Genomic DNA, 16,793 nt, shown 5'->3' with positions numbered 1-16,793 from the left:
TATTTGCAGTGATGATCAAGATTTCTTCACCAAGAGCGAGGAAATGTGTGCGTTTTTTGGAAATTGTGGCTTTCCGGACAAGATCACCACCAAAGCTAAATCCCGCATTTCAACTATAAATAGAAAAAATGCTTTATATAATAACAATATACAACACACATGATAGAATCCCTCTGGTCCTCACTTACCACCCGACCAACAGAAAGAAACAGACAACTGTGCAAAGAAACTTTACAATTTTACAACAAGTCCCATCTGCAGCGCCTATTTTCAAGACTCCCTCCTTGATGTCATATAGAAGAGACAAGAATATAAGAGGATATGTGGTACACAGTGCTATTCGTCCTTCTGGGGAACCTTTGAAAGGCACATATCCATGTAATAGACCACAATGTAATACCTGTAAATACATTAATTCTGAAACTGAGATTAAAGGCACTAAATCTTCATTCAACATTCATGAACATTTTACATGTACCTCTAAAGGAATAGTCTACTGTATTATCTGCAAGAAATGCAACAAATTGTATTTTGGGGAAACTAAAAGGCGTTTAGCAGACCGGTTTGTAGAACACTTAAGAAGCATTCACATTAACACCACTGCATTTCCAGTAGCCCGTCACTTCAACAGTGATGATCACACTGCTGAAGACATCACAGTCTGTGTGATCAATCAGTGCTATGGAACAAATGTTGCTCGGAAATACAAACTGGGAACATTGGAACCTCTGGGAATGAACATTCTATTCTAATAATCATGACATCATCCACAGAATGTTTGTATAATTACAATTCTTGAATAACAAGTTTACTGCACTGTGTTTACTTTTCTTTTTAAACAGCTGAAGGGCTTTTGCCCAAAACGTCCTGAAAATAAAATATTTTTTAATCTTTTAAACTTTGTGTACCTCTAAAAAAAACCTTTTCTTTCATATGCCTTCAATTTTGTACACTGCAGTTTTTTGTATTTTTTAATTATTTATATATATATATATATATATATATATATATATATATATATATATATATATATATATATACAGTGCCTTGCGAAAGTATTCGGCCCCCTTGAACTTTGCGACCTTTTGCCACATTTCAGGCTTCAAACATAAAGATATGAAACTGTAATTTTTTGTCAAGAATCAACAACAAGTGGGACACAATCATGAAGTGGAACGAAATTTATTGGATATTTCAAACTTTTTTAACAAATAAAAAACTGAAAAATTGTGCGTGCAAAATTATTCAGCCCCTTTACTTTCAGTGCAGCAAACTCTCTCCAGAAGTTCAGTGAGGATCTCTGAATGATCCAATGTTGACCTAAATGACTAATGATGATAAATAGAATCCACCTGTGTGTAATCAAGTCTCCGTATAAATGCACCTGCACTGTGATAGTCTCAGAGGTCCGTTTAAAGCGCAGAGAGCATCATGAAGAACAAGGAACACACCAGGCAGGTCCGAGATACTGTTGTGGAGAAGTTTAAAGCCAGATTTGGATACAAAAAGATTTCCCAAGCTTTAAACATCCCAAGGAGCACTGTGCAAGCGATAATATTGAAATGGAAGGAGTATCAGACCACTGCAAATCTACCAAGACCTGGCCGTCCCTCTAAACTTTCAGCTCATACAAGGAGAAGACTGATCAGAGATGCAGCCAAGAGGCCCATGATCACTCTGGATGAACTGCAGAGATCTACAGCTGAGGTGGGAGACTCTGTCCATAGGACAACAATCAGTCGTATACTGCACAAATCTGGCCTTTATGGAAGAGTGGCAAGAAGAAAGCCATTTCTTAAAGATATCCATAAAAAGTGTCGTTTACAGTTTGCCACAAGCCACCTGGGAGACACACCAAACATGTGGAAGAAGGTGCTCTGGTCAGATGAAACCAAAATCGAACTTTTTGGCAACAATGCAAAACGTTATGTTTGGCGTAAAAGCAACACAGCTCATCACCCTGAACACACCATCCCCACTGTCAAACATGGTGGTGGCAGCATCATGGTTTGGGCCTGCTTTTCTTCAGCAGGGACAGGGAAGATGGTTAAAATTGATGGGAAGATGGATGGAGCCAAATACAGGACCATTCTGGAAGAAAACCTGATGGAGTCTGCAAAAGACCTGAGACTGGGACAGAGATTTGTCTTCCAACAAGACAATGATCCAAAACATAAAGCAAAATCTACAATGGAATGGTTCACAAATAAACATATCCAGGTGTTAGAATGGCCAAGTCAAAGTCCAGACCTGAATCCAATCGAGAATCTGTGGAAAGAACTGAAAACTGCTGTTCACAAATGCTCTCCATCCAACCTCACTGAGCTCGAGCTGTTTTGCAAGGAGGAATGGGCAAAAATTTCAGTCTCTCAATGTGCAAAACTGATAGAGACATACCCCAAGCGACTTACAGCTGTAATCGCAGCAAAAGGTGGCGCTACAAAGTATTAACTTAAGGGGGCTGAATAATTTTGCACGCCCAATTTTTCAGTTTTTTATTTGTTAAAAAAGTTTGAAATATCCAATAAATTTCGTTCCACTTCATGATTGTGTCCCACTTGTTGTTGATTCTTCACAAAAAATTACAGTTTCATGTCTTTATGTTTGAAGCCTGAAATGTGGCAAAAGGTCTTAAAGTTCAAGGGGGCCGAATACTTTCGCAAGGCACTGTATATATATATATATACACACATATATACACACTTTTTTTTGCATGATGTAATTTTGGTAATTTTTGGGAGAATACAGTAAAACATTTAAATGTTAATCCCAGTTAGTTTGTGTTGCCTTATTCTATCAGTTATTTAAATCAACCTGTGGCCAATAACGACCAAATGGATAATTTCATGATGTGAGGCTGCAATATGGAATAGTGCAAGCTTCCAAGCCTCTGCTTAACACTCCCAACTCAATGTATGTACCCCTGAAACAAAATGGGACAATTTCTGTACACTGTGGATATAAATTTATTTTAAAATAGAAAGTTTACAAATTGTAAAAACCTCTTAAATAAAATAAAACACTACAAAGTGTTAATGTATGCCTGAAAACTCCTGGCAGTAGTTACACTAGAGGAACCCACAACTGGAATAAACCGGAACTATGAGGCTTGAAGGTGGAGTGGTTTCTGCCTGAATGGTGCTTCCTGCAGCATACCGATTAAAATCAGAGGATCAGTCACGATATTGAACAGATATGTATATACAAAAGTGCAATTTTTTTTGGCACCCCTGTATTTAATTCCAATTATATAATAATACAAATGGGTATAGTCCCATTAAAATTGACTAAAAGCCTTGCTTCCCAAAACGGCTTGCTTGGTGAGGGTAATTGTAAAAGTTATGATGATTGGGCACATTTGTGTTACACAGCCATTACAGTGTTTGCAGTTCAAGGAAGCTGTCCTGTTGAATGAACTGACCATCGTCTTTTGTGTACATCATTGCTGTTCTATTAATTATTTATTATTATTATTATTTATTTCTTAGCAGACGGCCTTATCCAGGGCGACTTACAATTGTAAGCAAATACATTTCAAGTGTTACATTAAGCTGTAACGGGTAAATTTACAGAACTTCACCCTCCAGTATTTGCTTCTCAGCACCTAAAAACAATTCCCTGCAAAACAAGAACTAGAGGAGAGTTTATTTTTAGACAACTACCTTATTCCTAATACCCCAACCCCACCCCCAAATAAATATATACTTCAAATGAATGAACTTGTGAATTTTCATGACCCTTAATGACTGTGACACCCTCTCACCAGAGGTTCTATATCCACACACACAAAATGTATAAAGAACACTCTGGACCATTTATATAATAAAAAGTTCTGTTGCGGCTGGGCTGTTTTAGGGAGGGGAAAAAAACAAAAAACCCAAAAAGCTTAGGAGCAACAATATTTAATGAAACCCAAAATTTACACAGAAAAAAAAAAAAAAAAGGAAACACTGAACACTCTCATCCCTACATTTACCAATGCACTAATGCAACGTGAAGATAGCTACCAAGCCCCATATGCAGGACACCCACCCAGTCACAGCCGAATCTGAATCCCACTGTACCAGTGTTCTCACAATATAAGTGCTTTAAGAGATACTCGAGATTAGCAGCAGACTGGTCACTCTTGACTGTGCTTACAACAATCACTTTGAAAACAGTATCAGGAACTCCCCAACAGGAGGAAGGCTAATTAGTTCTGCATCCACCCACCCAAACAAAATAAAAAAGAAAGTGTATATTGCAAAATAAACTTGACATTAACGGATTACTAAAACTCGATTTTCTTTTTAATTAGTTTCCCTGCAGCAGGGACGTCTGGTAACCCTGAACAAGTAATTGCAAAAATGTTTGATACTATTCTTCATAAAGACCAGTTGAGCTACAAAAAAAAAACCAAATAAAACACAAGTATTACAACTTAAATGCAAACTACACGAATACAGAAAGACAGAAATCAAGAGCTACTAATAGTGTCTTTTTTTTGTTGAAGATATTACAGTTCTTAAAACACCTTGATTGGCTGGTAAAATGGTTTACGCAACTCTGACAAATTTCCAGTCTTACTTATTATTATGGACTTTTAAAAAATATATATCTCTACTGTATTATATTTTCCAGAAAAAGTTTGTTAAATAAAATAATAATTCAAGTGTAAACTGTAATGCTGTAAAGTTTAGTCTTGTGCTTACCACAGCTGAGTATCAGTACAGATGCATTAATAAAAAAATGATTAAACCTGCTTGGATGGCTCAATTGGGAGGGGGGGGGGGGGGGGGGAATTGTTTTCCCTGAAAATACAGTAAGCTGTACAGTTCTGATGAACATTCACTGTGGGAAGTGGTGTGTTTTATATGTACAGAATAGTGTTAGCAGCTTGGAACTGCAATTAGTCTCTCTCCCACCCAATAGTGCTCAGCCTAAGCTTTTTCTGGAGTTCTTGGTAGGCTTGGACTTCCCAGTCTGCTTCTCTGAAGGTGGTTCTGGTTCCTGTTCCGTTTCCACGATTTCCTGAGCGTGGCTTTGGTCCAGATCTTCGTGTTCAGAGCAGCGTAGCCGTCCATCCACAGGTGACGCGAACAGCGCCCCCTCCTGGTGCTCTTTACAGAAGGAGTTTGGGCAGAATTGGCAAAAGGTTACAGAGTTTTTCCCACAGACATCGCAGTGATGCCACGGGCAGTCCCATCGCCCTGCCAAACAAACAAACAAACAAACAAACAAACAAACATCAGGCAAGTGCTTAACTGCTGCTGCCAGATTTTTTTATTGACTAACACAGTTTAGTTGCATGTTAGCGGTCCCTACAATGTTAAACACAATACATTTTTAGGTTGCATCCAGCCGAAGTGTAATGAAAAGAAACACACATGATACAGCAAAATCTGCAAATCAATCTTTTTTCTAATTAAAATACTTAACTGAATTCCCACATGCCAATACAAAGAGTGCTGAACATCTGTTGTAAATCTTAGACAAAACTTTCTCTCAAAATTGTGCTGTTTGAACAGTAATAGATCACTTATTAAAGATAATACAAACTCTCTCTCTCTATATATATTAAAGAAGCCACAAGAATACAGTACATTAATTTATGTATGTCAGTTGGCCGTGGATTAAGGTGATTTGGTCAGTTATTTCGCTCCACACAAACTCACCGAAAGGGCGCTTGGTGAGATCGAGGCAGGAGAGGTGGTAGGTCTTGGTACACGTCTTCTTGTCACACAGCACGAGTTCTCCCCCATCGCCACAGCGGAAGCACTCGTCTTCAGACTGCTTCTTCACTTCGTTACGAGACTTGCGCCTCTTCAGCTTCTTCTTGCCTTTCTTCCCTTTGTCTTCTGAGGTATTGCTGGTTGCATTCTTTATTTTTAAAACAGAAAGGGCAGCAAAAACAGGATCATGAAAACAGCCGTAGACAAGACAGACATTTCCACTTGAGAGTTATCAGATCTTTTACCTTAGGCCGGTCTCCAAGAAAGCCACTGCAATTAGGAGCTCCACACCTGCAGATTGTCTTCTCGTTGCCCAGACAGTCAAGGTTATAATTGAAGGTCAACTCTGTCCCTGGATTTACAAGACAATTCAAATGAGGATGCAGTGTGTGTGGTGTGAATGCGTGCATGACTGGAGGTGTTACCCTTTAGATGACACATCAACTCTTCAATTTAAAGAATCCACTGCACCATTCTGAACAAGGGGTGTTAACCACAAGTTCATGGTCCAATATTTAATACATAACCAAAATGTACCCTAACTTTGCAATGGATTCTTCAATTCCCCCTGCCTGCAACACAGCGCAAGATGCTGATCACCGACAATGTAAAGAATTCAAATCTCAGTCCTCTGGTATTGCTATTGTATTCACAGCAGTAGTTTGTAACGGTGTAACCCATCTCACCTGCCGGAATATCACAGCCAGCAAACAATCCCACCCGTGTGTCTCCATTCACCGTCCACTTCTGCGTCTCACAGTTGGGCTGGCAGCTGTGGTTCATGAAGCGAGAGTAGTTCCCTTTGAGCCCAGCATCAATGATCCGGTCCTAAACACATAACAGGTTATTCAGGGCGAGGTCAATGAACAATGACACCACTGATCCAGGACAGGCCTAGCACCTCGTTTCCGTGCACCACTCAGCCTGGGTTGAAAACCCTAGTTCCCCGATCCTGCATTTCCATGTTCATTTAGCCAATCCGAGCTGATTAAAAGGCGGATTGCTGTAATGGTGAGAGAAAGGCCAGAGACACTGCACACCAGAACAAGAGAAAACGTGTGTGCACCAATGGAAAACAGAAACAGCTACTCGTTCTAGCACTTCATTATAGTTGACACACACACTGGTCACAGTTAAAGGCTTATTTCATACAGCTCTGGAAAGGTCTTATGAGCAGGTTACCAAACCACAGATTGCAAGTCATGCTCTTCAAGAGAGCAGTGTATGTTTTTGTTGTTTATTATTATTGATTTCTCAGGAGACGACCTTACCCAGGGCAACTTACAGTTGTATACAAAAAAATACATATATCAATAATTACAGTACAATTAAGAGCAAGATACAAGAGAGGGGTCACACTTCTGAACACAAGGCAGATTACTAGTTCAGTTATGACATCCTTGTAAACAACACGATTTCACTCATGTTTCTATTTCCCACCAGGTTAAATATTTTAAATCCATAAAATAATTCTCACGTGATATTGCCCATTTGTCTGAATGCAGCTCCATTTTACTGATATGTATCCACTAAAATGAATGTAAGGAACACAGTGAGCATGTAGAGCAGGGTATACAAGTAGATTTGAATAATAATAATAAAGTAGGGGTTTTAATCAATTAAAGATAAATCAATTAATCATGCATGTGGGTGTTGAGTGATTAAAATATCATTGATCGATTAATCTAGTTTACCCACGTGCTGTAGCAAAAAGCAGTGCATAGGAAAGAAATCTCAAAAGGTGGCAAACGGGTTACAGGGAGATATACCCAACATTTTGCCTTTGCTCAGAACAGTGTTTTTCAGAGGTTATTAGGGGAGTGCCAAGACCTGACTGATTTAAAATTCTGACTTCTTGACGATTGCAAAAGCTCTGCAGTAAATGGCAGACTCAGTGTCTCAAGGATGATTGACTCTATGAACTATCCAGACAGGGACCACGTTTAATCTGACCAAACGCCATCCACAGAGCTTGTGTCGTTTCAGACCTATCGCAGCTCAGCGCCTCTATCACCCAGCCCTCCTTCATTTGAAAGTGTAGTGGAGGCGGGTTTTAATATCACACATATTGTTCAAATAAAATAATCTAGATTTAGATACAGCTTCAGTTTATAAATGGGAGGGCTTAGCTTTTCGTTTAAATTAGCAGCAGAATTTTGCGAGCAGAATGTAGAAAAAAAAGCAAATGTGGGTGCAACATTTTATTAAACAAATCTTTAATAACATATTTAATAAAGTTTAAAAAAATAAGCTGGACAAACATTACAATTACTATTCGTAATAGCATTAACATTATTTAAAGACTAGTCACAGGTATACTGTAATAACACTAATGATAATAATACAACCCGTTTCATTTACAGGGTTTTGCTGTGAAACAATTAAATGGGCTTTTAAATCCATCATGTCCTTACTTTCTCATTTAAAAGTGGAATGAAGAACGAGAAAACAAAAGCGCAACGTTTAAGTGACTCGTTTTTTTGTATTGGTGTTGATACAATTACGAATAGCGATTGTAATAAGGTGTATCCATCTTAAATATATATATATATATATATTTATTATATAATAATGTTATTTTACTGTTTATTAGAAGGGGAGTGAGCAGCAACAAAAAAAAGTTTTGGAACCAATGGCTCAGAAGGAAGAAAAAAAAAATGACTACAACTTGCAAGATTTGCTCTTCAGGGCTTTCCTTTCACAGCAGTACTAAGAGTTTCTAATCTGATTTTTTATTTTTTTTTGTATTCTATTAGTTTAATTCTGTACCATGGCAGTACATTTACAGCTATAGTCTATGTCTTAATTTATGGTATATTCAGCTAACTAAATTACACCAAAATAAAATAGCACTCAATTCAGTAATACCTGTTAAATGACCTGTTAGTTTACAGTTTATACAAAGAATGGCCCAAGATATTCAAAACAGTATTGGTTGTACGTAGTACTACTGCTAATTTACAGTAACGCATGGCACAGTGTTTTATGTATTATATTAAAAAGACTTGCTTTGGCTAACTCCAGATTACATGCAAGTAAACATCTTTATTTATTGTCAAATTGTTAAGTTAAAAGTTGTCTGTTAAAATAGCATTAATACCAAGTGTTACTTTTAGTTGTCTTTCACTACAATTCCATATTATAGTAAATGGGTGTGATTAATCGATTAATTACTCATCCAGAGAGGCTGATTAATCAATTAAGAATACGCCAAGATTAAAACCCTTAAGGCATCTGAAGGTCAAATCAGAATGTAAAGCATCATTGATGAATGACAATACCTTTCCAATTCTTATTATCCGAGTGATCACAGATTACATAAATCCTGGTATTCCTTGCTTACAAGAATATTACCTTGTCAATGGTCAGCATGTAGAAATGCGAGATATCATTCTCCTGTGCATATCGAATCCTTGCTCTGCACTCCTCTTCATCTATCAGCTCCCCCACATATTCATTCACAAACTCCCCCTGAAAAAACACAAGCAGCCTGTAAACACACACCCCCCCCATCACAGCTGTAAAAAAAGAAATAAACTGGTCAGAGCAAGGAAAACCAGATCCCAATCAGCGTCATGCACATGAGTATGCACATGACAGACAAATATTTCCATGATAGTGCATGCTCAGTTCATTATCAAATCTGCTGTATTTGACTTCTCCTTCTAAAAGTACAAGGATACACAATGCCATATGTTATTCAACGTTTGTCTAAACATATGGAGGGTTGGTACAGTAGTTACTATACAGTGTACGGTTATCTATTTAACACTCAGTGTAGTCTTCCATATACACACAAAGGGCTTCAACTTTCCGGTTTTTATTCTCCAAATCGCTACCTCCCTTTAAATGTTACTTAATAGTTGTTAAGCAGTGTCTGCATCCTAATAAAGAGAAAACTATTCATTACAAACTGGGTATATGATTTTTTTTTTTTTGGTTTTGCTACAAAATCAAGGAGATTTTAAAATGTCGGACCTGCTATCAGTGTACACTCCATACTGGGTAATTTATGCTGAAAAGAAAATCCGTCTGGACAATGCTGAAAACGAGTGAAAATAGCAAAAGCACAAGTGGTTTAATTAGAAAACAGAATCGGCTCAAAGTCTGTTTTAAAAGGGATGTCGTGATCAAAAATAAAACCTGAAAACTTCAAGCCCTACACGTCGCTTCTTAATACAGGTTACTCGAGTTGTTACGATAAAGTTAAAAGTTTAGAGTTGATGAGACAGATATTGAACAGTAGTAGCGAGCCGAGGGCTCTCACCTTTTTGATGTCTCTCTTGGCCACCAGCCCCCAGCCTTTGCCTGCAGTCTTGATGATCTTGGTCTCTGGGTACTGGCGCTTTGTGAAGCCCTGGTTCTGGCAGCGCTCTCTCGCCGGGCACACAGCAGGGTGGCACTCGTACATGAGCATCCTGTTCAAGCACTCCGACTCAAAGCCACACGCGCTCTCGTCCGAAGGCTTGCAGTTACACTTGGGGATCTCCGAGATGTCTGCCGTGTAGATCTGCACCTTCCCACAGGGCTTGTTCACCTGAATGCAAATAAGGGTGGTTAAAAAAAAAACAAAAAAACACCCACTACAACTAAATATAAAAAAAAAAAAAAAAAGTGGGGTACGAGTTGTGGAAATACGCAACAATTTAATTGGGATGTGATCAAATCCTAGTTTTAAAGAGCCTTGTCACAGGACATGGGACAGATTTTCAAAACACATGTTACAAAACTACAAAATGAGTATAAATGGGGTGCATATTGTTTTAAGGATATAAGCAGAAACAGATAAGAAAATACCTTAAGCAGAAACACACAATGCGACTTGTCACTTTTTCTCCAACACTTTTGCCATTTTACTATTAACCCTTGGCGGTCCATTGTTGGACCTGGTCTGACATTGCAATTATTCCTATCAGGTCCATTGTCAGACCCTGTCCGACATCATCAAAAAAACGCAAAAAACGGGTTTCTAGTCGTTTTTTCTCTGGAAAAAGTCGAGAAAACCATTCAATGGCTGAGTGGGAGCGACAGGAGCCGAGACAAGCCGATTTAAAAAAAAAAAAAAAAAAAAAAAAAGGCGTATCTCATGATTAGTCATACTTGCCCCTGGCATTGGATAGGGGCGGTCATAAGGAAACAAGCTGGATGTTACTGTATCAGCGCACAGAGACTACCACGGACATTTGCAGAGCTTTTTTGAGATGTTATAGTAATAAAATAATGACTTGGATTGCATTATTGAGGAGTTTGGTGATAAAACGAGTGATCAGGAGATGATTGATCGGTATGTACGACTATTATTATTATTTATTTCTTAGCATATTTCTTAGCACTTAATAAATGGACCGCTAAGGGTTAACCCTTTGCAGTCCATTTATTCAGTGTGTGTCAGACGTGTCAGGTCCAATTTATTTTCACACGCGCAGTTTATTTTAGATGCACTGTTTAAAAGTATTTTTTTTCACAGTAAAACAGGTTTAAAAGGCACTGCATGTCAATAGGACACTCAGTACTGCATCTCCAGCCTCGCCCCACCCCTTGTTCGCTGTTTTTTCACATACCTCTTCATAGTAGTGCATACCGATAAATCATCTCCTGATCACTCGTTTTATCACCAAACTCCTCAATAATGCGATCCAAGTCATTATTTTATTACTATAACACCTAAAAAAACCTCTGCAAATGTGCGATATTCTTTGAGCGCTGGATGCAGAAGCAGCTATCTTGTTTGTTTATGTCCGTGTTATCTATGTGGTGCCGGGGCTATCTGTAATCATGAGAAACGTCCCTTTTCTTTTTGGCTTCTCTCGGCTCCTATCGGTCTCACTCGGCCACTGAATGGTTCTCGACATTGGAACCGGAAAGGGAAAATTGCAATGTCGGACCAGGTCCTACATAGGACCGCAAAGGGTTAATAGTTTGGAGCACCCTGTTGAAAATGCTCCTAAGTCGACGAACCTTGATGTACTTGTAGGCCGGTGGTTTGCGCTCATTCTCCTGGGCTTCCTTTGCTTCTCGTTCCTTTTTGATCTCTTGAAAACGCTTTTCCGCTTCCTGTAGAGCTGGAACGGATGGGAATTATTGTAGGAACCAAAACACACACACACACAAAAAATAAATACATAAATAAAAAAATACAACTACCACCTTTACTGCTGATAAAACATTCCTTCTACTGCAGTACACAGAGATTTATTTCCTCCTATGAGAAATGCGGTTTACCTGTTTTGAAGACCTTGCCGATGCCCTGCATCCTCTGGTATTTGCCCCCCCGATCGCCCTCCATATAGGGAAAGACGCGGGCCTGGTGTGTCCAGAAGTAATCCTTGGAGCCAAAGAAGAACACGGGAAACTCCCCGATCTCGTGGCGTAGGTGCTGGATGTTTGTGGGGATACCCCGCGGGTGCCTGATCTCTGCCGGCCACCACCTGGTTAAAGATAGGACAGGTTTAATTCCACTGTATATTCACCACGGTGTCAACATTAAATGTCTGTTTGCCTGAAGATGTTTCTCACCTGTAGCTGCCCAGTTTGACCCAGATGATGTCTCTGTACTGGGGCTTCTTGCCAGCCTTGCAGTCGTTGCAGTACCAGCTTCCATCAGGCATCTCTATATTGAGACAGTCAGGGTGGAAAGCAGCAGGACAGGACTCGCAGCACAACAGACTGCCCCCTGCAGGAACAGGGAGGAACACATCATTGTTAACGCAAATGCAGTTGCATGGTGGATGTTAACTATAGATTACAAAATCACGATATTCCTTTATGGCATCTATTACAAGAGAAAGAAAATCGTGCTAACCTTTGGAGCAGACAAAGCACCAACTGACGTTGACGTGCGCATGGTGACGGTACCCTTTCTTGGCTGTGAAGTGGCTGGTGCAGATGATGCTGTGAGAGGCCAGGACCTCGCATCCTGCTGCAATGCACACATCCCCCGTGTGATAGGCAACAGGGCAGCGCACACAACGCACCATTTTACCTTTGTGAAATCGAGAAGACATTGCTTTTAATTTCGGAGTTCAAACGTTCTCCAACTTGTCGAAACAAATGTAGGGTTGATACAGTAGTTACTATACAGTAAGGTTATCGATTGAATACAAATGCGGAATGGTCTTCCATATACACATCCATAAGATTTAAGATCAGCTACATCTACTGCAGAATTTACTGGCGTGCTTCTTAATATAGGTTACCCAAGTTGTTGCCAGCATTCCAAGTACAATAAAATTTAAACGTTTAGGAAACTAAACAGAATATAAACAACCCTAACTCATTTTCATGGTGTAAAACATTTCAAAATACTCTACACATGTTCCACTGTTTCAGTGGAATGATGAACAGGGTTTAAAACGTTTGAGGTTTAAATTGGCAAAGCGGTTTAGTAACTCCTATTGGCTAACAAAGTCAAATTAACGGCAATGTTCATTTCTTAAAAGTGCAAGTTTAAAATGAGCATGGCTTTGTCACCCCTCTGCAGGATATTGCAGTACAACATTGCCATCTAGTGGGTGAACATTAAAGTGCAATATCGAAGTCTGAAGTCAGTACATACTGGAGTATATTCAATTGACCTAAAAAAAAAACAGCACCAGATCTAAATACTGCCATAGTTTAAAATAATTAAAAATGTCACCCTTCACACATATTTGGAGATATAAAATGACAGAAAAGTCTCTCTTAACTGTTAAACGCTGTGAATTGTCTTTGCTTTACCAGTTCCCTACCTTTAGTAGATTTGAGGTTTGAGGGATTGTTGACGAAGCAGCTAACACAGGAGTGTAAGGGGCAGCGAAAGCCCTTGTTTGTAAACACAGACGGAGGGTACTTCCTTGCACAGTCTTCATGGTAGAATTTACCACACTGGAGAACCATGCAGCGTTTCACCTCCCCATCGCTCTTCTTGCACGCAAAGCAAGAGTGGATTCCTGCAGGGGAAGCCAGAATAGACGACACAGGGTTGAGGTCGGTTCACGAACACTGTGGACTAAGAATGGTATTCCAGAATACCACAATACAATCAAATCCTAATCAAAAAAGGGTTTATACCAATTAAAGACCTGCTTTCAAATGGATTTGTATATACAGCACAAATCACCACCACCAGTTCGTACACATCTTGATTGAATGTCTTGGACCATTAACCCTTTGCGGTCCATTGTCGGACCAGGTCCAACATTGCAATTATTCCTATCTGGTCCATTGTCGGACCCTGTCCGACATCATAAAAAAAACGCAAAAAAAACGGGTTTCTAGTCGTTTTTTCCATTCAATGGCCGAGTGGGAGCGACAGGAGCCGAGACAAGCCGATAAAAAAAAAAAAAGGGGTATCTCATGATTAGTCATACTTGCCATTGGCATCCCATATGGGCGGTCATAAGGAAACAAGCTGGATGTTACTGTATCAGCGCACAGACTATCACGGACATTTGCAGAGCTTTTTTGAGATGTTATAGTAATAAAATAATGACTTGGATTGCATTATTGAGGAGTTTGGTGATAAAACGAGTGATCAGGAGATGATTGATCGGTATGTACGACTATTATTATTATTATTATTATTATTATTATTTATTTCTTAGCATATGTGAAAGCGATAGCGAACGAAAGGGTGGGACGGGGCTGGAGATGCCCAGCGAGTGCTTTGTTGATATGCAGGGCCTTTTAAACCCGCTTGACTGTGAAAAAAAAATACTTTTAAAACAACGCGTCTAAAATTAACTGCGCGTGTGAAAATAAATTGGACCCGACGCGTCTGACGCGCACTTAATAAATGAACTGCAAAGGGTTAAAAACCATGATTTTTTAAAATCTATTTAATCTACTGCATCTTTAGGGTTGCATTTAACTGCAAAAATTTAAAAATACAGGTTTGTCCTTCACAAGACTTCAATAACCTGTAAGGAAAGGCTCCCATTTACCTAAACTCTTACTCAATTTTGGATATTGTAGTGTTAGGTGTGGCACTGTAGAACATTCTTGAAATAGCTCACGTTGCAGTATTTTCCATGGCTTACCAGAGGTGCATTCAGGACACAGAAACTTTCCTTCAGGTTTCTCCGTCAGCCCCAAGCAATTCAAGTGGAAATGGCCACAGCACTGCCCTTCACACAGCATCAGCGAATCGCCAATAGTTTCGCAAACCTAAAAAAAAAAATATATATATATATATATTACATTATATATAACACACGACAGGGCATGCGTTGTGTTGCATTAACATACAGCTGTAGTTGGGTTGGAGGCACGAAGCGAAGCAACACAGCTCACAAGCCCTGGAGTGTGTTATCCCACTTAAATAAATAATTATGTTTTTCTATTTTATTTTATTTATTTTTTCAAACAATTTTATAGGGCTGCAACAGAGAGTACATTTTGGCCTTCAAAGGTTCGAAGGAAGGTTCGAACCTTCGATGATACTAATTTGCGTAATTTATTGATCACTATAGCTACTTGTTTATATTTGATTGAAAATCCTATTTTACAGGTAATCCGTATAAATGGAATAAAACACATATGTAGTTTAAAAATGCATTATATAGAACAGTAATCATGTTTTTATAATTTAAATAAAAATACATGTTTATTTACACGTAACTGATGCTGCTTGCAAGTAAGCTTGCAGCGGACTTGGGCAAAACAAACTTAATTTAACAGTCACCGTTCCAAGCAGGAACATTTTACTACTACTACTAATAATAATTTCTTATGATTGTAAAGTGACCCCAGAGATTGGATGTGCCTCCATGATACAACAACAAATGCTTGCACAGTTTGCATTCAACTTTTTTTTGTTGGTCGTCTGGGCATTTAACAAAAAAATCCCAAACAGCAGAGAGGTTTCAAGACATTTCTTTCAATACAGCTTACACTATACAGCGCTTTGCTGTCGAGATGGGGAATGAAGAAATTTGCCTCTGGTTAACACAAGCTGGAGGGGGGGAGGGGCAGACGGTGCTCAGTTTTTTTCTAAATTAAAATTATTAGTGTTACATATAGAATCTACCGCAGCACTTCTCTTACACTGTCTTGTACACTTGGTATTCAGTAATATATATATATATATATATATATATATATATATATATATATATATATATATATTTTACTGAAGCACTACAACCGCTATAGGTACCCCCCCCCCCCCCCCCAAGGTTCTATTTGTTGTTAACATTAAAGTGGAGATTCTCAACGTCTCTTTTTTCCCCCAATAATAAGCGAGGTATCATTGAAGCAAGGGGATTTACAGAGTATACCAGATAGCTTCATCATTTCAGTGGCACAAGGGCATCAAAAGAGGGCACAGGGGATTACCAGGCACGGCATCCATCCACAGGGGCTTGCTTTCTCTTTCTTTCTTTGAAAGCTTTGTGATTTTCTGTTTTTCTTTTAGGAAACAAATCCTAGCCCATTTTCATCTGTAGTGACAACAAAGCTGTCGGGTTTAAACAGACGCTGCCCCTCTCCAAACTTTTACTTTCATCCAATCAATAAAAAACACCTGCTGCCCAAGCAGTTTTTTTTTGGTGTTTGCTTCACGTCTGTTTTCTTCAATTTCATTAAGTTTATTGACTTGTTAGTTCTTCGTGTCTCTTGCTTTTTTTTTTTTTTTTTTTTTTTTTTTAAACAGATTTGTCGTCTTGTAATTCTAGCCCTTGGTCTATGGTCACGCCTCTGAAAATATCAAATGTGACGAAAGGAACTTCACTAATTACTAGTTATGGTCACTACTAGCAATTAAGTTTTTGCTCAAAAGAGCCAACTAATTTTTTTTTAATTTTATTTATTTATTTAAGATAGATAGATAGATAGATAGATAGATAGATAGACAAACACTTTTTTTTTTTTTTTAGGTCTTCTTGTAGATCGGTGGTTATGGATCTAGGAAAGAACTCCATCACAAACCTCTCTAGCAGTACAGGAATGACAACCACTCAAAACAGCAAACCGATTCAACAAGAACATCTATGACCGCTTTGGTTTGTCCTTCAGTAAATTTGTGCTGGAAGAACCTCTGGTGCTGAAGATACTGTTACAGAGATGAATTCATAATCTTTGGATCCAGTGTTCTAGCAGGCAGAT

At 38.8% G+C, this 16,793-nt stretch overlaps 1 protein-coding gene across 1 annotated transcript in view; it reads right to left on the bottom strand.

Moving 5' to 3' along the window:
- Window positions 1–3,886: 3,886 nt before the first annotated feature.
- LOC117420860 (histone-lysine N-methyltransferase NSD2-like) overlaps window positions 3,887–16,793 on the bottom strand; it is a 34,988-nt gene continuing 22,081 nt past the window's right edge. Inside the window, exons 12-23 of the mRNA XM_059034447.1 lie at window positions 14,729–14,855; window positions 13,439–13,639; window positions 12,514–12,693; window positions 12,228–12,384; window positions 11,934–12,139; window positions 11,670–11,773; window positions 9,979–10,248; window positions 9,066–9,182; window positions 6,398–6,539; window positions 5,957–6,063; window positions 5,655–5,859; window positions 3,887–5,189 (exon numbers count right to left, since the gene is read on the bottom strand). Coding sequence (XP_058890430.1) covers window positions 4,915–5,189; window positions 5,655–5,859; window positions 5,957–6,063; window positions 6,398–6,539; window positions 9,066–9,182; window positions 9,979–10,248; window positions 11,670–11,773; window positions 11,934–12,139; window positions 12,228–12,384; window positions 12,514–12,693; window positions 13,439–13,639; window positions 14,729–14,855 — 2,091 coding nt within the window. The 3' untranslated portion in view covers window positions 3,887–4,914. The remainder of the gene's footprint in view (window positions 5,190–5,654; window positions 5,860–5,956; window positions 6,064–6,397; window positions 6,540–9,065; window positions 9,183–9,978; window positions 10,249–11,669; window positions 11,774–11,933; window positions 12,140–12,227; window positions 12,385–12,513; window positions 12,694–13,438; window positions 13,640–14,728; window positions 14,856–16,793) is intronic.

This window comes from Acipenser ruthenus, chromosome 1, assembly GCF_902713425.1.
Source record: "Acipenser ruthenus chromosome 1, fAciRut3.2 maternal haplotype, whole genome shotgun sequence".
In the NCBI taxonomy this organism is placed as follows: domain Eukaryota; kingdom Metazoa; phylum Chordata; class Actinopteri; order Acipenseriformes; family Acipenseridae; genus Acipenser; species Acipenser ruthenus.
This window is presented reverse-complemented; position numbering and strand designations above follow the sequence as displayed.